The sequence below is a fragment of the Hyposmocoma kahamanoa genome, unplaced genomic scaffold (genome assembly GCF_003589595.1).
Source record: "Hyposmocoma kahamanoa isolate Upper Pololo Valley unplaced genomic scaffold, ASM358959v1 232, whole genome shotgun sequence".
NCBI lineage: Eukaryota > Metazoa > Arthropoda > Insecta > Lepidoptera > Cosmopterigidae > Hyposmocoma > Hyposmocoma kahamanoa.
In genome coordinates, this window is record NW_020653750.1 from 1,414,305 (window position 1) to 1,437,833 (window position 23,529).

Here is a 23,529-nt window from a genome sequence, read left to right on the forward strand (position 1 = left end):
CAAGTAGCTATTCGAAACATTAAAAGGAGGAGGTTCTCATTTCGACCGTATTTCCTTGTGTATATTATGCGATTATTCCGATTTGTGAACCAATTTTGATGATTCTTTCTTTTGGAAAGAGGTATCTCAGTATTGGTCCAACTTAAATTTGAAAAAAATATTCCACCTCAAACTAAGGGATCAATCTGGTTTCACAGACTTTCCGAGTACAATAAAACTTGACAAATAGGTGTAATTCCATTTAAAAAGCCTAGCAAACTTTATATGTCAGTTTTTTTAATAAAAAAGTTATAAATATTTTGTGACGAAACGAGAAGACAGAATACCTAAGGATTAAGTCTTAGCGTTTACGGAGGTTAAAAGAAACGTAACTTAAATGTAACGGATCCTACGGAAATTTATATAAAACCCTAAAAAGAACTCCAGAAAGACGGTCATTAACATGCTGCTGTTTGCACAGAATACGGTTGCCCGTATTCTTTGTTCAACTATTCGTGAGACATTCTTAACTATATTTCACTTGATACAGTCCTCTATGTTGATACTGGAATTGTGATCTACCGCTTTAAGACAATCAGCTGGCACTACGAAAAAAAAGTCGTTATAAAACCAAAACAAAGATATGTAACAAGTACGTAGAAAAATTCGGGTGCGCTGGTTCGTTCCCTGGCTTAGTTGGCATAACGTCTGTCACGGTTTGCTAGAAGACGTTGGTTCGAATCCAGCTGGATCGCAGGATTCTTTCTGTTAGATGTTTCTATTAACAATTATAACAAACTACTGGAGTAATTTCACAAAAAAAACTCAACTCAAAATATCATGGTGGTGAAACTAAAAAATTTTATTGCATGTCAGGAACATTCCATAAAATTAATTACAAATAAATAGTGGTTACAATGTAGAGTCGTCTAGTATTACCATTCTTTGCCACCTTTTACTCGGACGCTCTCGCCAGTGTTTATATGAAAATTTCTTTTTTTATACCAAGTGACGGGACGAACAAGTCGTGCGCCTAGTGGTAAATGACACGCCTGTCCATAGCAGTTGTAGTAAAGCTCACAATACCGCTTGGCGGTAGAAATAGGTAAGCTGGCAATACTTCCCTGTACGAACTCTTTCACAGGGAAATCTACTGCTACTAATAAACTTCATGTCATCTGGTGCCCAATAATGAATAGGGCCATAACACTGTAGAACATTTACATCATAAAATAGGTAGCGGCAACGCTCTTGTTTTAGATTGCTGCTTCACCGTCAACGTTTACTTGCCAGCCACGTGTAACAATTTTGGAAATTTACTATAGCTGGTAGGTCGATCATGAATTCCAAAATTACAGTCCTACATAAACGACTATAGAAACCTAATTTATGTCGAAATTATTTGCTCTACATTATACCAGTTGCAAACGTAAAGAGTTCTTTGTTTTCTTGGAAAGCCTGGCGAATCGTCGTACTTTTGTACCAAAACACTCGTACAACATTTATTAAGAAAAGTGAAAACGACAAATATTTGTCTTAAACACCTTCTTCGAATTGCGAAACCATGTATAATGTTCATTTATCTTTTAATAAAATATTTATAACAATATCTTTTCTACGGTTTTCTAAGTTGTCTGAACTTATTGTTTTTGCAAAAGATGATAGGTAACCTTCTCTTGGAAGTGAAAGAAAGGTGTTTTGTTCATTTCATTTCCCTTTGTATATTTTACACGACTTGGTTGGACTAAGATCCCGCTGCCGCATTTACTTGGCATGCTACTATGGACAGGAATTCCATTCTTGTAGGTTCAATCTTTGAACGCTATAACTTGGGTCTTATTAAGGTTGCGGTGAACAGGCGTTATATAGATGTACGTACTACTAGGTGTACTACTTGGTCAACCTTATCGTCACTTTCCGTCAGGTGAGATAGAAGCCAAATGCGAGCTTGTTTTACTAAATAACTCAAAAGATTGCTTATCTTTTTCATTGTGTTTCAGTGTCATTGGAATTACATTTATGCGCCAAGTTTCTATCCAACAAAAAAGAATCATCGAAATCGGTTCACAAATGTGAGAGCAATCGCGTAAAAAACAAAAAAAAATAGAGACGAATTGAGAACCTCCTCCCTTTTTGAAGTCGATTTAAAAATACTAAGAATATTTTCATATGTCATTTTACTTTCATTTTTAACCTAGATTAAACTATCATTTCATTTACAGTAAAACCAATTTCTACCAATATGACTGTATAGAGGTCCGATTGCACGAAAATCTTCAATACTAATTGAAAAGTTCCTTATGATGTCATCGAACAAGTTTCGGAGTTCCTTCAACAACTTTCACTTGATCATCATGTCGCATTACTACACTTGCATAACCATTCATGCTTTGTCCTGATTTATTTCATCCCAAGTATGGTTCGGAGTAATTTGCTTACATCGTGCTTATTATTTTCTTTTTTTTTTATGATACTAAATTACGGGACGAAAAGTCATGTACCTGGTGTTAAGCGACACCGCCTGCCCATGGCAGTTGCAGTGCCACTCCGAGCTTTAAACCGCGAAGATCTGAGGGTGACTGTCACCGGGCCTGTCACCATGACACATAAATTGACAAGTCCCATGTGCCTGTAATTTCACCAACAAGTAAATTCTTCAAAATCGGAACGCAGTAATGCTCACATTACTGCTTGGCGTCAGAAATCGATAAGGTGGCAGTACGTCCTTGTACGAACTCTTTCACAAGGAACTCTGCAGTTAGAGGAAATTGTTTTTCTGGTACCACACATAGTGATTATTGGAGAAATCTTTCTCCCAAAATATATTCTCCTTCTATTTATATAAAGTTTACGTCCAGCGGAGGCAATTAGCTTGTTGTAGCGCTGTGAAGACATAGTCTGTACATTTTTCAAATCGATCTAATCATTTATTGTGTACGCACGTCTACAAGGTCTTAAACAACATTATTGTATCAATACGCATTGCCAATTTTACGGCACACAAGTTACTTAATTAAATTAATTTAAGTAACAGCATAATAATATGCACAAAGTCAAATCTTAATTTCAGTTCTTAATCTCATTATTTTGTCCTAGTTAACTATACTATTCTATTCTATTCTATGTTTTTATCATTAAAATAATCGCTAAGTTTATAATATACCTACTTTTATATATTTATTTAAACTTTATTGTACACAAAACAGTATAAATGGCGGACTTAATGTCATTAGGCATTCTCTACCAGTCAACCGGAGAGCTGGGTGTAAAATAATTAACAAGCGTGCATAAAATGACAATTAAAAACAGAATACTTTCCTAGTCAATAAATAAACGCTTTTTAAAAGTAGCAATGTTGTTTGTATGTATCAGATTGAGTATGTATATGATTCGACAGCTTATGATATTACTTTATGGTGCTTTTAACGTTTATGTACGGACAACAGCACATCAGACTACACATTTTGGTTCGAAAATCGCCGCCAGTGCAACGGAACAAGATACCTCGATGTGCTGTTGACTGTACATCACATTACTTTTAAAGTATGACTCTTTAAAAACTAAATTTTTCATCTATTTTAAAATATGAAAATAAATGTTTACTTTTTGACGAACTCAAATTCAAAACCACAAAGTTGGTTATCGAAAACCACTAGATACTTCATACGCCTTGACCTTCTCATTGTTGAATCTAGAACAAAACAATTATTTAATTTTGAGGCTATAACGTCTATTTCGCACAGTGGTTCTCCCACAGCCTCGGCGACACAATTTCAGCTTATCACATGACTTTTCTCGCTTACCTGCTATTCGCAAAAGTGAAAGTCGCACGGTCACCGCTTACAATCGAATAAATATTTAACCCGTGTATTATGCAATAGCGATCAAAATTTAATGCCACATCGTATTCTTAATGCCCCTTTTTGTACAATGCAGGCAGAGAAGAGCTTTAGATTTTATTCTTTTGACAACTGTTGTTTTATCAAAAAAAATCTTACACATGTTTTCATTAGTATATTTAGTATTTTTTTGTTTTAAAATTAAAAATCACCTTTTTTATTTGTTTTGTCCATAGCTACAAATGAACAGCTTGTTTTAAACATTACTGTAACTTATATACACATTCAGCGAGTCGTTTCATTGAAAAAATACAAGTAAAAATCTAAATTAAACTTTGACATTTATTATTGTTATCGGTACAGGCTAAGATGACACAGAAGGACGAGTTATCACGATATTTTACTGTGACTGAGTCCATTTATGCTATTTGTTCAGAAATAAACGGGGATGTCGTGAAGGATATTCGTAAATATCTTGGTTAATGTTCACATTCTAAACTATACTACCTACGTTTTACATGCAAGAAATAATCAAAATTGTAAATTTATTAATTAGTTGTTTATTATAAACGTCGAGTCATGTCAAGTTCTCTATTAGTATTAATATGTTATTGCCATATATTCCCCTATTATACATATATTCCCCACTATAAAAACCCATTGACCAAAGTCCAATAAAGTCACAAAAGTAGAACTTTCTGCCGTTCACCGTGTCAGTAGCGCGTAAATCGTAGTCACGGGGACGAGTAAATTAAATTTTGTCACCGCATACGCAATCGACAAGGAAAACGACGCGTCATCATCGAACGTAACCGCGAAGTTTGATAACTCGACTTTCTCTCTCGACCGGCGCTGTATGGTGGCGAGCCAAGCGAATGAGCCGCTGAACGCTGAGCGCACTTGTGAGCAGAGTCGGGGAAGCCTTTGCACCCAGCCTCATTCCGTTCTCGACGAGCCAGCACGTTGGCGGCGAACGGCGCGCGCTCGCCACCCGGTTTGCACCCTATCGCACATGCGTTCCAAGATTCTAAAGTCCGTTAATAAGATCAAACCCCGATTCGAAAATTTTCAAGACTAGTCGTGATTTGTTTTGTTTTTAATTAATTAAATGTTTTTTTAGTGATTCTTGTTCTGTTGTCTATTGTCAAGGCGGCGACATGGGAACTTATAAAACGTAAGTTTGAAGTTTTTGCCATATTAGACAATTGACTGGCTTGTTTACTTCTGCGTAGCGTGCCTTAAGCAAGAAAAACTCATTTATTGCTTAAACAGCGACTGTTTTAAGAAAATCTTATATATAAGTCAGGCTTCTGATAACAAAGAGATATGTCGTCTGTTCACTGTAAAGTTTTGAATGAACTGCGAATTCCTTGCAGCTCACAATGTGGGACAATGCCAATCAATGGCATAGGTTCAACCAAGTTGTATGCTGATTTTAATTAAATCTTAATTGTTAAAGTATTGAGGAAAATCATCCGTACTTAATGGTATTAAGTGTCATTTATTCAATCTGATAGAAGTTTGTTTAAAGATTGCTATTAAGAACTGTAATATTATACGTACATGTAATAATGTCAATTTATTTTTCAATTAAATCACACTCATGAAAATGCTATAACGTTGGACAAAACTTTTAAGGAATGTTGTTTACCTTAATATAATTTACTTCCTTATTAATATGCCAACAAGAGTATTCATTATTGATTATTACTAATATTCTTATTAATACTAATTTCGAAAGTAAAAAAATCTAGTGGTATAAATAATAATACTTCATCACGGTAATTTCAATATCATAGTACAGATTTCAGAAGTCGAAAACTTAAGAACAAGAACAAAAGAGAACGAGTCAAGCACCATTCTGGAATAAACTTTGTTAAATTATCTATTTCCACATTTTTCATTCAAAACAAAATAGAACAACGTCTACACTAAAGTCGTTTCGTTACTTTTTCGTATATAAAAGCTTATGATGTGCTATTAGTATAAACAACCGTGTCTACTATTATGAAAGCGCGTAGATAAATTTTATGGTATCTACAAAATGAGCGAATAATTAATTAATCAAATATTGCTTTTAACATCATTCGTAAAACTATAGCTAAATAATAATACGTTGTAAAATTTTAAGAACTAAAGTTGCCTCCATAATAAATCCATGGTGTTAATAAACTTTAACTGCCTCCGTGGCCGAACGGTTACCATGCCGGACTGCCACGCAGAAGCCCCAGGTTCGATTCCCGGGGCGGGAGAAATATTTGTATGGCCTACATTTATTTCTCTCGTGAGTTTGGGTGTAATTTGTGGTTGTCTATGTGTGTGTCCATGGCGACACAGGGTTTCCCTAGTGCGGGGCTATGTTGAGTGTGTGCGTTATTATTATTATTATTATTATTAAACTAGTGTCGTGCATACAAATATTAACCGTTTTTTTATCACACAGTTTAAAAACTGATAAATTATGATAAAAATATAAATTTAAACCAACTTCATTTTTGAAGTCGGAAGAGGAAGGGAGAAGGAAGAATTAGGTTCTCAATTCGATTTTATTTTTTATGTACATTATGCGATTATTCTGTAATTTGTGAACCGATTTCGATGATTATTTTTTGTTAGAAAGAGCATACTTCGGTAGTAGTCCCAGTCTTCTGGTTTTTAATATATATAATAGACACACGCTTGGCCACAACTTCACCTTTCTCACATTCAAATTTGAAGAAAATGTTCTACCTCCAATTGTCGCAAATTAAGGGATTAATCCGGTTTATTGGATTTAACTCACTGTTCTTTAACCGATTTCAATAAAACTTGGCAAATAAATGTTATTGCACAAACTTTTCAAGTCGGTTTTTTTAATAAAAAAATAAGTTGAGAACGTTTTGTTCAACTTGTTTAAGTTTAATAAGTTTTAGACGCCATCAAATATTTTTGATACTAACAATAACGTGTATACATGTAAATTAAAAGAGTTCATGGACATTCATCCAAAGTAAGTAAATATTCTTATCAGTATTTTTGTTAAAAGCGCATTTAATTTAAGCGACGATTTTGTAAATTAATGTAAGCTTTTTTAGACAGAATCCTGTACTTGGCTGCCAAGTTGAAAATGCAATAACACCAATACTTGAGTTTAGAGGTGGGCGCTTAAACGAAAAGCACTTAAAAAGTCTGCTTTTTAAAATAAGCACATAAGCACGCTTTTCATTTTAAGCGTAAGCGTTGGTCACTGGTCAGTTCTATAGGTACTCAACAATTTCATTTTTTACCGTGTCTTCAACGTGCCTAAGTTGCAAGTAGCGCCATGCATGTTTTCTAAACAAACTAATTCAACATAACGTTGCAAGCTTTTTTAAACATAAAATCTATGCGCTTATGTTTTTCTAAACGACTTTTTAAGCGTCAAACTAAAAAGCTAAGTGAAAACTTAGGCTCAGAACGGATGGAATGGAATACGACCTTTAGACAATTTTTTCCATCCTCTAAGAGTGAAAAGCGCTTTTACAAGCACGCTTTTTAAAGGTACGTTTCAACAGTAAAAAAATAAGCAGTTTTTTTTTCATTTCAACGGTTAACAACTACAAAAGTTAAACAACTTATGTTTTTGAACGCTTTTAAACGTCAATGAACAAAATGTAAATATAATAATGTTATGTCATAAATAAAAATATAACTCGTTTTCTTACAAAAAACTTACTTATCTTAAAACCTTCAGTAGTCTACTCTTGCGTTTCGCTATCGACACAACGTTGCAAGTTCTATGCGCTTAAATGGTTTCTAAACGATTTTGTTAGCATCAAACTAAAAAGCGTTTAAGTGAAAAAGCGTTTAAGAAAGCACGCTTTTTAAAAAAGCATAATGTTTAAACGTTTAAAAAAATAAGGAGTTTTTCCCATCTCTATTCAAGTTTTTGAGTTTTCGCAATTGTTACACATAGGAAATTAATCTATTTTTCCGGATTTGAATCATTTAATATTTGTTTGAAAAAACAAATATATGCTATTTAAATCCGGAAATATAGTTTCATTTCCAACATCAATACTCTTTGTCTTTCTGTATTTTAATGTAATAACTTAAAAGTAATATCTTATAAGTAATATGCTAATCTAACTTCTGATCTCAATAATTAATCAAGTAAGATACACATTGTAACAAAAAGAAGCGATCATATTTCAACTAGTGATTCGTACTCATAACAAAAATAACTTTAGTTAAAAACAATTATTAATTATTAAATTTCCGATGACACGTATTTTGTCATCATCATCAACCCATTTATACGTCCCACTGCTGAACACGGGTCTCCTCTTAGGCGACAGTTTAGGCCACAGTCAGCCACGCTGGCCCAATGCATGTTGGAAACTTCACACATTTTCCGAGGATTGAGAACCTTCTTCGAGGCGCAGGCAGTTAGCAGTAGAGCTCCTTGTGTAAGAATTGATCCAGGAAAGTACTGCCATGTTACCTATTTCTGCCGCCAAGCAGTAATGTGAACATTACTGCGTTCCGGCTTTCAAGGATGCTAGTGAAATAACAGGCACATGGGTCTTGTCAACTTATGTCTCAGGATGACGGGCGCAGTGACAATGCCCCTCTGATCATTATGACTTAAAACTCTGAGTGGCACTGCAGCTGTTATGGACAGACGTGTCGCATACCACCAGTCTTGATGTTGGTATCAAAAAAAAAGGTTCATCAAGATGTTTTCCTTCACCGAAAAGCTCATGGCTTACCAACGTTTTGTCGTAAGACAACTAACTGAAGTTAGTTTAGACATTTTAATTACACCCTGTTAAGTTAACTTTGTGTTAGATCATTCTGTATATAAACATCACATCATTCTGCTTATAAGTATTTAGTTACATGCACCTATAAGATTTTTTGCTGCCAAGAATAAAAAAGGTAATTACCTTGCCCAGACCGCCAACTTTCCTGTTTCAATGTCGTTTTCTTACAGAGCAAGTTTCCCATTTGTTACTTGTCAAATCTTGGCTTAGAATAATAACTTCAATAATTAAAAGAATTACAAGCTCTGAGGAAGTGTTCGTGCATTATTATATTAATATATTAAGGTTTTTGTTTCTGATAAGATTACGTTTGGGGGTTAAGTTAACTAATTTGTTTTAATCACAATGTAAGGATAATTATTAACATAAAGATTGAACACACAGAAAAATTCTTTCATATTTTTTTTTGTGACACAAAGTGACGGGATGAACAAGTAGTGGGAGTGATGGTAAGCGACACGCCTATCCATAACAGTTGCAATGCAACCGTTCTACCAACTGAGCTACAAATCGAGTCAACAGATCTTACGAATTTCTCTATGTGTTTGTTACAGATCTTTTGTATCGGCGTAGTTTGGCGTACAGATTAAGGTTCTAGTCCTGTCAGATGTAATGAAAATTTATTTGTGTTCGATCTTAATAATTATAACAAACTAGTCACGACGTCATGAAATTTAACGGTTCGCACTGTAGGCACGGGATGAGAAGGTCCCGGTAGGATCTATTTAGGATATGATTTCTAAATTACTTCTGGTATGTGTGTTCTGGGAAATACTCCAGAGGAATTCTGTTGCTCTGGTGCTCATTATCATCGTCATCCACAGCTGATTTCACCCACTGCTGTGTGTAGGCCTCCCGAAATTTATGCCATCAACCATGGTCCTATGTCGTCGACCCACCATGCAATTGGGCGCCTGTCGACGTCTTGCTCCACCTGTCACCACCTCGCCGTGCTGTGTGTACGTTATTTCTGGAAAATGTGATTTCGGATTTCTGATAAGTAACCTATGTGTACCGCCCTACCCCGTTTGAGTTCCATGACCCGAGTTCCAGCATCCTGGACTTTCGTTCGTCGTCAGATCCCAACGTTCGGAACTCGGTCTACAAGGCCGATCCCGTATCATGCACGACGCACTCCCTGACCCTCTGTGCAACTCTCAACCTGTTTAAAGTCTCCTGCGTGAGCGTCCATGTTTCGGCACCATACGTGGTGGGCAAAACACATTGATTAAACAAGCGGGTCAAACAAGGATGTCATCTTGCTTGCCAAACGCAGCCCATCATACTCATAGTACTGGGAATCCCCTAGTTTGAAGACCAGACAATTGGATTTTTTTTAACACATTTATTTGTAAAATCATAATTCAAATAGGATTTTTGAACCAGGTTTTTAACCATTAAATTTCTATACCCTGGTTGACTTTCAAAAATATACATATATAAATTTATATAGTATACAAGAAGTTTTAAATAATTAAAGAAAATTTAAATATATCTGGTATTTAACATTTCTTAGTCCTTGTTATGGATTTAAAATATATAAAGATACTCATTTACATACATACGGGTTTAGTAAAACGGCAGCTTGATGACCTTGGTTTATATAAGGAGTTAAACAAAAATGAATGCATTATTTTACTTATAATAAACTTAAACGGTTAATCCATTTGACTGTCGTAATTTAGACCAAAAAAATTTAAAGATAATAGTTCATTATTTTTAACTAAACAACTATATATATGTAAGTATACTATATCATTATTTAATAATAATATAATGTAAGTTTTTTTATACGTTTCAAATTTTGCCTGAATAGCTTTCCCGCACCTCAAAGATTGTCTGCCTCCTTTGCCCACGTTAGTTCTAAGTTTTTTATGTACGGTTTTTGTTCTTGTGCACGAGCAATATAGTACATATCTATCTATCTAAACAACAAAACTATGCAAAGTTTATATAGAATATGTAGCAATAAATTAGAACTTAAGCAGTTTTATCGGAATTTTAATGAATAGTAACCTTTGTATCCTCATTTGAGTTGTAAAGAGGATTTTCCCCTGTTAATTGAGAGGGGAATGAACTTTTAGACAAACCGTAATGACGCTATATATGGAAAAAACTTTATAAAAACCACCGATAGCTCGTGGAGAGCTGCTGGATAGGTGAGCTCGCAAGTAAAAGGTGGTAGCCGTGCTACCACCAACCTTTATGTTCAAAACGTCGAAGGGCTCGTACTACTTCACCACTTCACTTGCGGCCGACCACCAATAACGCCACCTTGTAAAAACTTGCTTACACAGCTTAATGCGGATGCGGATTTTTCAGTTCGAATGTTAACGTCACACACACTATTTTTAATTCACTGGCGATTTATGCGGCTTTGGCGTAGCACGGATGGGAAAGGAAAAGACTAACAAATGACTTGTCGAATGAGTGTAATTCACAATCGTAATTGTTGGTAAGTACCTTCGTTTTTATAAACTTAATACGAAGAAAACATTACATCTCCCGTTATACATAAGATTGAAATTGAACCATATACCACCACAATAAAACAATTCAAAGTGCAAAGCCCAACACGAAATTTACTGTGCAGTAGTGGGAGAAACAATGGTGTTTAGAGACACTTGTTTGTTTTACAAAAAATGAAAAGTTTTTACTATTAATTACTGTTTTAAATATATACTAATACATACAATAAAAACGATAGTTTCCGTAGTTGTAAAGCTTCTTTAAAAGAATTCGTCCAAGGAAACATTGCCAAACCATAACCAAACCACTAGTTCTAGGAATACTATACGTTGAAACAACAACGCACAGAGGTCATTGCAATGGCCAATGCTGCCGTCAAATTAATTTTGAATGTAAAAAAAATAATGTCCGCACAAAAATTTTGTTTATGTTATTTTATTTCTGCCGTCAAGCAAAAATGTAAAAATGACTGCATTCCGGTTTAAAAAAGTAAGAGTGCTGGGGAAAATACAGGCATGGGTCTTGGCGTGAGATATACTGTGGTGTCCCGTATCCATGATCTTTTGATGCCTCTCGCACTTTACCTTTTACCTTTATGAGTTTTCTTTGACGTTAGACTTTACTACAAAAATAACAAATTTTATTATAGGCCATTTATTTAAGTATAAAAAAATTATATAACTAATTTAACAATACAAAAGTTAACAAAAGTAGGATGTATATAACCATACTTTAAAATTGACTTTCTCTTAATTCAAATTAAAGCTAAATAATTTTTTAAAATAGTTTTTCAGCCCCGGTGTAAAGTCCTATTTTTCGAGATACGACAAGATCGCTTTCCGAAGTCGATATATAAAAGGAGCTTACGAAAACAACCAGTTCATAGACAGCACTATATATTACCGCACACAAAAATTTCACTTATTTTCTTGTGTTTATATTGATTAAATATAAAATGTTCAGTGTAAATCATTTAATTTTATCAGTACGTTATTGATACTTCACAGTGGAGAAACAGTAAGCGGCAATTTCACGAGAAACATTTGAAAATCACACTATAAACATACAGTCGAATTGAGAACCTCCTCCTTTTTTAAAGTCGGTTAAAAACAGATTTTTTTATTCTTTAAATATAAAACTTCTTTACACTGTATTCATAAATAGTTCTTAATGTAGCTTAAAGGGAAAATACACAGTAATTTCGCACAAAAACATTATCTTATTATAACGTAACAAACGCATAACGTTCATTAAATCTAGTTCTCGAGTATATCAGAGCGAGATTCATCTCGTTCAAACGAGCTCGTTATTCATAACGAGCTCATTTTAACATATTACACGCTTATTTAGATGGCCGATATGTCCATCAGCTGACTTGGTCCGTCTTCCTCGTTTCCAGAGTTTTTATTCAATTTTTTTTTTAAAACAACTCATGCGCATGATGGTAAGCGAAATGCCTGTTGATAACAGTTACAGCGCCACTGAGAGCTTTATATTGCAAAGTTATGAGGGGCACTGCCACTGCGCCCATCACCCTGAAACATCAGTTGACAAGTCCCATGTGCCTGTAATTTCACCAGCACCCTTCCCTGAACGAACTCTTTCACAAGGAACTCTACTCCTACTCTACTGTTTAAATAGGAGAGATAAAATTTCTCACATGCTCAAGTCGTTTCATGTAGTTCGTATTACTTTTATAACTTCCATATCATAAAAACACTTTTGACATACGATCACATGTGGCTTTATTACACATAATATATATTAATAAGAAAAAATATTTTTAAACAGATCAGAAATTAACTGCAGAGCTATGTTATTTATACTACGATACGGTATTATACAGAGAAGACCATCGATACGTGCAACAAATAATTAATTATAAATACAATGTAAAATACCAAAAATGTAAGTATATATGTAATGACAGGTTTCTTAGTCATATTATATGCAGTTTTCCAACTTCACAATAATTTCCTCACGCTCCAAATACAAACACCTATGTGTCAACCAACGTTTACACTAAACTTCCTAAATTTGGACGATTTCATTCATAAACCCATTACTGACTTACAATTATATAAACCGAACGCCTACGAAGGGCTATTAAGAACATGTGATGTCATGTCACCGTAACTGTGAAAACAGTTTACATGTTTGTTGCATTAGTATCAAGTTCTTATTTCCGAAAATTATTCTTAAAAATAGAATCAGAGCCGGCCCTAGTGGTAAACGGAGTAGCCGCTTCATATTTAAGTGGCGGCTCGGTAATAAAAATAAAGAAAAATATGTGTTCGTCTTTAGATAGACAGAAAAGTCTGCAACAAGCACATGGAAAATTCGTGAGGTCCGTTGGTTCATTCCGTGACTTACTTGTGCATAGCGTCTGGTACGGTTTGCTAGGAGACGTTGGTTCGAACTCAGCCGGATCGAAGTGAATTTTGTTTATTAATTTAAATACATTTTTAAATATTTAAGTTGCGAGCGCGTGGTTAGTGTGTGAATGACCTCATCATACAAAGCCAACGAACATAGAAGTTTTCAATCGATAAATTAGACAAAATCTTTTCGAGATCTTCCAAATTCCATTATGGTATGGCAAGTAAGGGGGGCGTCGTAGTTGAATCTGGTTCAATCCTAAAACTAGCCTAAGGCTATCACTGAATAGAATATAATCATTTATTTCGTATTCAATGTCACTATATCGTAATTTATTATACAATGTCAAGGGATACGAGGCTATATCTGACATGTCGTAACAGTGTAAGACGTATGAACTTCTCCATTAATTGTCGTAATACTACTTTTTGTATATTAGTATGAGCTCAAGATATGAAAAAACTACAAATATGTTGCCGTGAAAAATTGTCTGATTCTAGTTACGACAATAAAGTAGATATGACAATCACCAATATAAATAATTAATACAAAATTAAATTGTAAAACATAAAAAAAACAACATACAAAACATTATCGAATTAAAAAATTCCAATTTCTTCGAAAAAGAACGAAGTAAGCTTCAGTAAGATTTTTCGTATTTTGTATTTTAAGAACATATATACTGCCCAACAGCGGTACGTCTAATAATTGATGTCAAAATACACAAAATTTTTGTTTTATTGACTGAGCAGCGTGGAGCTTATGCAATGCTATTTAATTTAGTTGGTATTGGTTGCTGAAACGCAGCTCTATTTCGCTTCGCTTTGGTAGACAATGAACAAATAACGAGATAAGTCACCTAGAGCTAACTCTAATTTTCAGAATCTATAAGAGGTGGATTTGACTAACAATAATTAATATAAAAAATTATTGGAGCAATATTTCCGGAACATCCTACAGATTTGCTCGATTTTTGACAACCAAATTTATTGGAGCAATATTTCCAGATCATCCTACAGATTTGCTCGATTTTTGACGACCAAATTTATTGCAGCAATATTTCCAGATCGTCTACAGATTTGCTCGATTTTTGACAACCAAATTTATTAGAGCAATATTTCCAGATCGTCTACAGATTTGCTCGATTTTTGACGACCAAATTTATTGGAGCAATATTTCCAGATCGTCTACAGATTTGTTCGATTTTTGACGACCGTTATTGTCGCTCGATGTGTTGTGTTTTGACGATCAATAATATCTGTCAGCTAACAAATTTACTTCATTTTGTCGATCGTTACATTCGTTAAATCGAACAAATTTGTAGGCATCTATTATAAATGTGCTGTCGATCATCTGTTGCTTAAACGATCAGTAGATTTTGTCTGATCATATCTACGTGTCGATTGGCAAAAAAATGCGATATTAATCGTCTGTTGCTTACACATTAACTCGTTTTTTTTTTTTTTTTATCACGCGTATGCTAAATCTATAGGCACATTTTCAGCACCGTTACTGTTCAAAGCGTACCGTTCGATTTCCCAAACATATGAACACCTTTCCTTGATGAAGAATGTATACAAATTTATAACAAATGGCCATGATGCAATGTCACCCTGACTCCGTGAAAATGCAGGCCACTATTGATATGAAACCCGCGTAGTCGATGACTGACTACAACCATTGCGTAACAACAGCGCAACTGTTTCAATGGCTTATGCGTGACAACGACTTTTTATTTAAAATGTACCCGACAAATTATACCGTGAAAACGCAATAAAAAATTCCAATGGATATTAGCAACGGTATTTTGGATTAGAGGGACCACAGAATGCAGATACGAATGCAATCTACGTTTGATATGCAACACTTAATATACATTGTGAAATCAAATTCCTGTTAATACTAGAAATTTCAAATGAAATGTCGTTTTAAATATAATCTTGCATGTACATTCAGAATATTAAATGCATTAATGGTATCATTTATATTGAAATATATGTCTACAAGGAATGCCAAAGTTAGAAAAAGAATGTTTACATAGAAAATGTTTGTTTCCGTACAACTGCATATTTGCACAGTTATAATAGACAGTTTAGGAAAAATATGACGCGTTGTTTTTACGCATACGTAATACAGAATATTATGTCCCGAATATGGACGGCTTTACGCAAGAGGGGACCTCAGCCTTGTTGGTTACATAAGATCGTTTTCGATTTTGTCCAGCCGCGGGCGGATTCACTTTCGTCGAGACTTCATCGTACATATTTATGTACCATTGATTGAGTAGATACCAATGTGCGCTACAGTTAATGTAGGAAAGTAACGTATGGAGTTTTTTGTTTAAATTAAGCCTTTGGTATTGGTATATTTGTTTGTAAATTGAATGTTCTATACAAGATTAGTAAATCATAGGCTTAACATGATTAAATATTTTCAGAAGAACTTACTTATTATATGAAATAAACTTCAGTTATATAATTAACCACTCACAGGATAACTATGCAAAGTATGCACGCACGTACGCACGTGTACGCACACACACACACTCACACACACTCACACTCACACACACACACACACACACACACACACACACACACACACACACACACACACACATACTTTGATCCCTAATTCATTGAACTTTTGTTGTACCCCTGTTAGATAAAATTTGTACATTTACAATAATCTAGGAAATTGGTAAAGGCTCTCGGCTGTGGATATTTTCTTTGTTGTACGTACACCAATGTGATTTGAGCTGTTAATTTCTTGAATATAAATAAATAAATAAGTCATTACTTACAACACATCTTTCAACAAAATCACGTTTCACAATTTTAGAATACCTAGAACAAAACGCTGCATAGTTATGCACCATCACAGACCGTAAACACTTGTGAAACTTATATTTTAATAAATACAACGTCAGTGAACTCGTCATTTGCTATTGCTGCTTTAAAAGACTATTCAAATACATTTTGTTGCTACTTAAACTGTTAAAGGAGATATAATAAAATTAATATGGTGGATATACGGCGAACAAATACGTATGTAACTGTTGGACAGAACAAGTTCGTAGAACCAATTCTTCATTTATTACCAATTTTACATTTGTTGCAATAAATAGCAATTCATTGAATTGCACATTATTTTAAATTGTTCTCCTTGTCACACCTACCAGACGTATATTTACATAAATAGTAATTTTATAACGATTACTGTCACGTAATCATTATATTTTGTAACAGTAGAGCTCCTTGTAAAAGAGTTCGTCCAGGCAAGTATTGCAACCTTATCTATTTCTGCCGCCAAGCAACAAAGGTGCTGGTGAAATTACAGGCACATGGGACTTGTCAACTTATGTGTCAGGGTGACGGGTGCAGTGGCAGTGCCCCTCAGATCATTGCGATTTAAAGCTCTGAATGACATTGCAACTGTTATGGACAGGCATGTAGCTTACCAGCAGGCGCACGACTTGCTCGTCCAGTCACTTATTTTATTAAAAAAAGTTTAATCAAGCCCCAAAGTTCAAATCGATCGATCGATTGTACCTTACAGGTGGACAATACATGAAGTAGAAAAACAGTTGTTATAATGTTACGATCGTTGGTCTTGCTTACCTAAGCGCGCATCATTACTAACATAACAACTGAGTAATATGAATTTCTTCCTTCCTCGCCTATTACACAATATTACCTCACGATAATTGCTCAGGTGAAATGTGGTTTGCTCGCTTGTTTGCTTTTAAGATGAGACTTTCTGTTGGCGATCGACAGAACGATGTTAGTGAAGGTATAGTGAGTAGGTTTTACTCTATTGATTACCTTTCAGACCTTTAGTTGAATCATGTGACATTTTTTCAAACAATTGTTAGGTATACTGCCGGGATCAGTAAAAACAGGCCGATCTATTCACTATTTTTATTTTTTCCTAGGCGAATATATGTAAAAATGTAGAATATATATATTTTTTTAATTTAATTTCTTTCAACATTATTTTCTCGGTTTTGAGTTTTTGTTACAAGCGTCATTATAACAAACGGCGGGAGGCGCAGTAATCATGTGTAATGAACAAAAAGAGTTGTTGAAGTTGCAAGAATAGTAGATTGTACAGCAAGTGCATAAAACGCGTCATTTTACTTGATACGAATATGGATACTCAAGTTGAGGGTAAATGAATTTTATGAACGAGTTATACATTCTGCTTTTCACTTCGATTGCGAGGAAATTAAACAGCAATATTACAAATAAACGATTATGTAATTGAAAATATATATAAATATTAAATAAAGTACTGAATTGATTGAATTAATTAAAATTGAATGTAAAATTACAACTAAATAAAATAAAAATAGACATATTTAATGTGATGGTTTTTTATTTTATGCACTAGAGCATAAAACCTTATTTTATGCAGCCTACGCCCAGCATAAATACGAACTTTACGAGCATGAGAAGTGAAAAATATTTTTTTATGATAGGTATGTGACTGGATAAACAAGTCGTGCGCCTGATGGTGAACGACAAGCCTACCCATACCAGTTGAAGTGCCACTAAGACCTTTAAATCGCAAAGTTATAAGTGGCCTGTACTTTGCCCGTCACCCTGAGACATAAGTTGTTCACCAGCACCTTCACATTTCGAAACCGGAAAGCAGTAATGGAAAAGCAGTATAATTACTACTTGGCGACAGAAACAGGTACGGTAACAGTATGGTTACTGTAATAAAAAAAAATAGATTTCCAAACTATAATCTTCAGTATCTTCTTCAACAACTCAACTAATTATTATTATTATAAATAAAAAAGTGGTCTTAGATTTTGTTGTTACATAGTACTAGGAGTGCTATTGCTATATTGTAGCAGTAGAGCTCCTTGTGAAAGAGTTTGATCAGGGAAGTACTGCCACCTCATCGATTTCTGCCGTCAAGCAGTAAAGCGTTCCAATTTTGAAAGGCCAGGGTGCTGGTGAAATTGCAGGCACATGGGACTTGTTAACTTAATTACTCAGAGTGACGGGCGCAAAGGCAGTGCCCCTTAGATCTTTACAATTTGAACCTCTGAGTGGTACTGCAACTGTTACGGATGTAGCTTACCGCCATGCTGACGACATGCTCGTCCCGTCACTTTACATTATAAAAAAAAACCATAATGCTTACTAAAGAAGCTAAATGGTACTTTTCACATTGTTAATGCATTATGCACTAAGCAAGCTTATGTCATACCAAACAAAATTGCCCCCGACGTGACGCACTGTAACCTCCAAGATGCGTTTAAAACACCAATTTTTACGTCGTTTCATCTGCAATTTTTCTTGATGAGTAAACTATTAGATATAATAGTCTTGGTTCCGTACAGTAATCGCTAGGCTGAAGGCTGGGCAAACGATTAGCCTAAAACTCGTTTTGTAGCGGTAACAGATGAATAAAAGCAATATTGTCTTCGTATTTTGATGTCGGTTAAAGAATAGTTAGAATACTTACCTATTTCTGCTGCCAAACAGTGATATGAGCGTTACTACGTTACGGTTTTGACGGGTAAGGGTGTTGGTAAAATTACAGGAAAATGAGACTTGTCAACTTAAGTAGCGGGGCAGTGCCCCTCAGATCTTTGCGATTTCCGCACGGCTTGTTGTCTCATCACTTTGTGTCATAAAAAAATCTTAATTATTAAGTTTCTACGCACAAGGACATTGAGATTCGATACGGAAATTAGATGTACAGATATCGCATAAAATTAAAAACATATTCTTCATTAAAAAGTATGTATATAACCACGACGTCACAAGTTTATTTTTTTGTGATAAAGGTCATGCCTACCACACGTTAGGAAGTAATTACAGGCCAATCAACCTATCTAACCATTATCGAAGGTGTGCTCGTGAGTGCACGTAAAAAGATGTAATAAAAAAATAAACAAAGAGCGGAACCGAGATTTCAAGTTTTGTGAACTGATTTTCTGATTCCATTCTATAATTTGAACTCGTCAATAACAGACATGGAATTCCATGTCTTGTCGTTTAATTAACCGGGTAAAATTAAAATATTAATAAATCATTGCATAAAATTTTATACAAAACGTTTATGACTATGTATATATTATATATATAGACTTGATACGACTGTGACGGGTGGAAGATTATTATTACACTATGTGAAATATATATTTTTAGTAAGTCTATAAATATACTATAAGCATGAACAAGTATAGCGCACATAATTTAAGTAATAATACTTTAATATAGTTTAATAAATATTACGACATTACAAAACTTGATTGAAGATTCTATTCTAGATGTACTTCTTCTAGTATCTAACTACAAAAACCAATAAATATTTGTAACAAAAGTAAAATTGTAAAATGCTTAGTGAAATTATGCATACGGTATCTTAACAGTAACAATAAAGTATCAATAAAACTACTTACACGCTAAAACAACTTGCATTATGGTCCATAAGCGAGCTGAACGCTTTTATCTTGTTTTGAGGCCTTGCACATGCGTTTCAGTTGTGAACCCAGAGAAAATGGATACGCAAACTATTAAGGTTTTTTTTTATAAAAAGGTTTTATATTACTTATTTTTTCACATGATGACATGTCGTAAAATGCATTACGCGTATAAACATGGGTTACGATTATAACTGTTGTTCACACATTAATTATCTACAGCAATACCCACGTGGTTTCCATCATAATATTATATCTATCAAGCTAAACACTCTCTGTTAACCACAGTCAATGTAAGCGTGAGAAATTGCAAGAAAATTAATGTGCAGAATTTGTATTGTTTCCATGAATACAGCGCGACTTATATATAACTTGTATGTAGCCTATATCTAACCTGTCTGAAATTGTAAGGTTCGAAGAAAATAATTAGCACGAGAATAATGGAGGAATTAAATCATGTAAAAGAGTTATGCAGCATACTACGACAATTTCTACTGTGGATCTTCTTTCATCCATCTGATATATTTTCGTTTAAGTAGATGTAATGAATGAACCATGAAATCATCATTGTCATCATCAACCCATTCGTACGTCCCACTACTGGGCACGGGTTTCCTCTCAGGTGAGGGTTTAGGCAATAGTTCGCCACTCTGCCTCGATGCAGGTTTTTTATTTTATTTATTTATATATTTTATCTTAGAGAGTACAAACAGCTAAATATATACTATATATATTATTTATTATACTATAGTATAAGCTAGTATTATACTATAAGTACTATATATATAGTATAAGAAATAATAAACATAAAAAAAAGACAAACGATAAAACACAAGACATTGCGACACGTCACACAGTTGATAGGTAGGGCACTAACCCATATAATGGTATTAATGTAATAATAACACTCGCAAAACCAACATAAAAAATGCATAAAATGATCTATAGGGTTGAGGACGTTTTCCGACGGTTGTGAACCTTTTTGGACGTGCGGGTCTCATCACGATGTTTTTCTTCACATAAATTCCAAGAAACTCAACGGTACGAATCCTGATTTGAACCCAACGGCCTCTGCTTGAGCGGCGGTAGGTCAAACCATTAGGCTACCACGGCTTCATCAAATTATTAAGATAATTAGATTCACCAAGGGTAATTCGAATAAATACCTAATTAGCAAGAAGCTTACTTGAAGAGAATTTAGTTGCCTTGGTGAGTACTTATTTGCTCACAATACATATAAAAATTAAACGAATTTGCCCTTATTTTGTTTCTTATGTCATGTATGAAGCTTCCTATGTCATTTGTAAAAAAAATTGAGTTCCGTGCACTCTGCAGCATTCGATAAAATGTTTAGCTTGTAATTTGGCATTCATAAGTATAATATAATATGAAACGACTCGTACCTTGAATTACCTTTGCCCTATTATAGTTACCTTTCAAATTTCTCTGATAAGGTCAATGCACAATAGACAGAAAAATAACTTTTTAGAGCCTTCAAAAACAATAACAATTTGGACAATTGCGATTTTTTTATTTCGATTTTTATTATGATTTATTTGGGTAATCAGTTTTCAGGTTAGTTTTCTCTATCTAATTTCGGTGTAAATTTATATGATTTAAGTGTTGTGGAATATTGTCTTGGAGTAGTAGTAACTTGAAATGTTATTTAATATTTCACGTTAATTTACACGGACACTTCTTATATAATAAAAATTGCCACTGAAATTAGGTAGAGAAAATTAACCTGAAATTACCAATTTCCTTTATAAATATATAATATAATAAATAATTTATATACGTTTTCTGTCCATTTAACTTATCATAATAACATAAAAAATGTAAAAATAATATACAAACGTAAAAAAATCAAACAAACATCAGGAAACTACGGAATCCTGCAATAAACCCAGTACCTTAACCTTAGTAATGATATATAGTGTTAAAGACCTTAAAGTTTTCTCGTGGCTATGATTTAAACGTATAATTATGTAGAGTGTAACGACACTTAATACAGCACTGGCCAGACACTGTTATACAACTTCACATTTAAAGTTACACTTTCCTACTTTGAGATAAGATCTAATGTTTTTCTCAGAACACTGTCACTCAAGGGGCCATACCGACAAGGTTGATATAACCTTTTATAAAAGTCGTTCTACTTCTTGGTATGCATATTTTTAAAATTCACGTTAAAAAAGCGAAGAACATTTCCCATTAAGATTTATACTTTAGTACTGGTATGATATCTTTACAAGACGCATACCCGAAAGTACCATGATACACCCTCGTTGACATTTTAGACCAAAAGCTCTCTAATATTTACGTCAACAGGGTTCTATAAATTAAATCATCTAAATGGAATTAACTCATTCATTAATACCGCGCACAAAAATTTCACTACTTTTCTTTGTGCCGAAGTGCTTATATTGATTCAATACGAATTGTCCCATATAAATCATTGAATTTTGTCACACGTTGTTGATACTTCTCTATGGAGCAGTATTAAACGGCAACTACTCAGAAAACATTTGGAAAACGCACTGTAAAATTTCCATACTATCGTATTCTGATATTTAATTTTATGGTAAACGTCGTTACTGACCATGAACGGGTTATAATAATATTAGTACACGTTCGTCGTCATGATAGCATAAGAACTACTTCAAATTATATAGAAGTGCATATAGGCTACCATTCATTCAGACCTGTGCTATGAACAGCGTAACATGTACTAACAACCTAGTTGCTTAGGTGTTAAACCATAGGTACTTAGCTACATCGATGTAATACAAAATCTGTACATTAATCTGAATGCATAACCTTACATCGTCTTTTGTTTATTACTACCGATTCTTAAGTTTAGCAAATGACCCTATATAATATAAACAAAAATGTACAGTCAGTTATAGCGTAATTCGACTTCAAGGGTACTTAATTACCTACTCCGTTGGCTCAGCGATCCGAAGTAAATAAGCGTTGCCGCCAGCGCGCCCTATTTTGTGCGATCTCCTCCAAGTTCTCTGCGTACAGGGCGCGGAAGTCTTTCTCCACTTGTATCTCCATTGGTATTTGGGTCGACCAACCGATCATCAACCACTAGGACAACCCATGCACGCCCTTTTCACCGCCCTATAGGCTGGCATCCGAGCCAACGGAGTTCGACTCGCGGACTTCCGAGTCTACTTAGGCAAATATATATCAAGTTCTTGGGTTTTCGTGATTGTTGCACAATGAGAATACTTTTTCTTCTTTCGGGTTTAAATTGCGTATATTTTTCTTTTCAAAAATCTGTGACCATGGAACCTGTAAAAGGCCCGAAACGTTGATTTGTTTGAAAAAACAAATGAACGCGAGTATATACTTTTCACCAAGAACTCCTTCTGCAGTCATTTAACTTTTAACAAAAGGTACGACAGTTTAAAATCAAGCCCTTAAATAAAATTGAGGTGTTAGTGACAGCCACCAGACTACGTGTAATCTCACACGTACCGAACCAGGCTAGCAGCATTGTGAGAAGTTAGGTAATCGTGTTTCCCCGCGCGAGCAGTTTTCGCAAGACATTGCCACACCAAGTCACAAGACCGTTTTATCCAATATTTACGCCTTTCTGCGGATACTGCGTTCAATTTGGTAG

General features: G+C 34.5%; 1 protein-coding gene across 1 annotated transcript in view; it reads left to right on the forward strand.

The window, feature by feature from the left end:
* The first annotated feature begins 4,782 nt into the window (after nt 1-4,782).
* The window catches only part of LOC113228591, a 67,102-nt gene continuing 48,355 nt past the window's right edge, over nt 4,783-23,529 (forward strand). Inside the window, exon 1 of the mRNA XM_026461947.1 lies at nt 4,783-4,992. Coding sequence (XP_026317732.1) covers nt 4,976-4,992 — 17 coding nt within the window. The 5' untranslated portion in view covers nt 4,783-4,975. The remainder of the gene's footprint in view (nt 4,993-23,529) is intronic.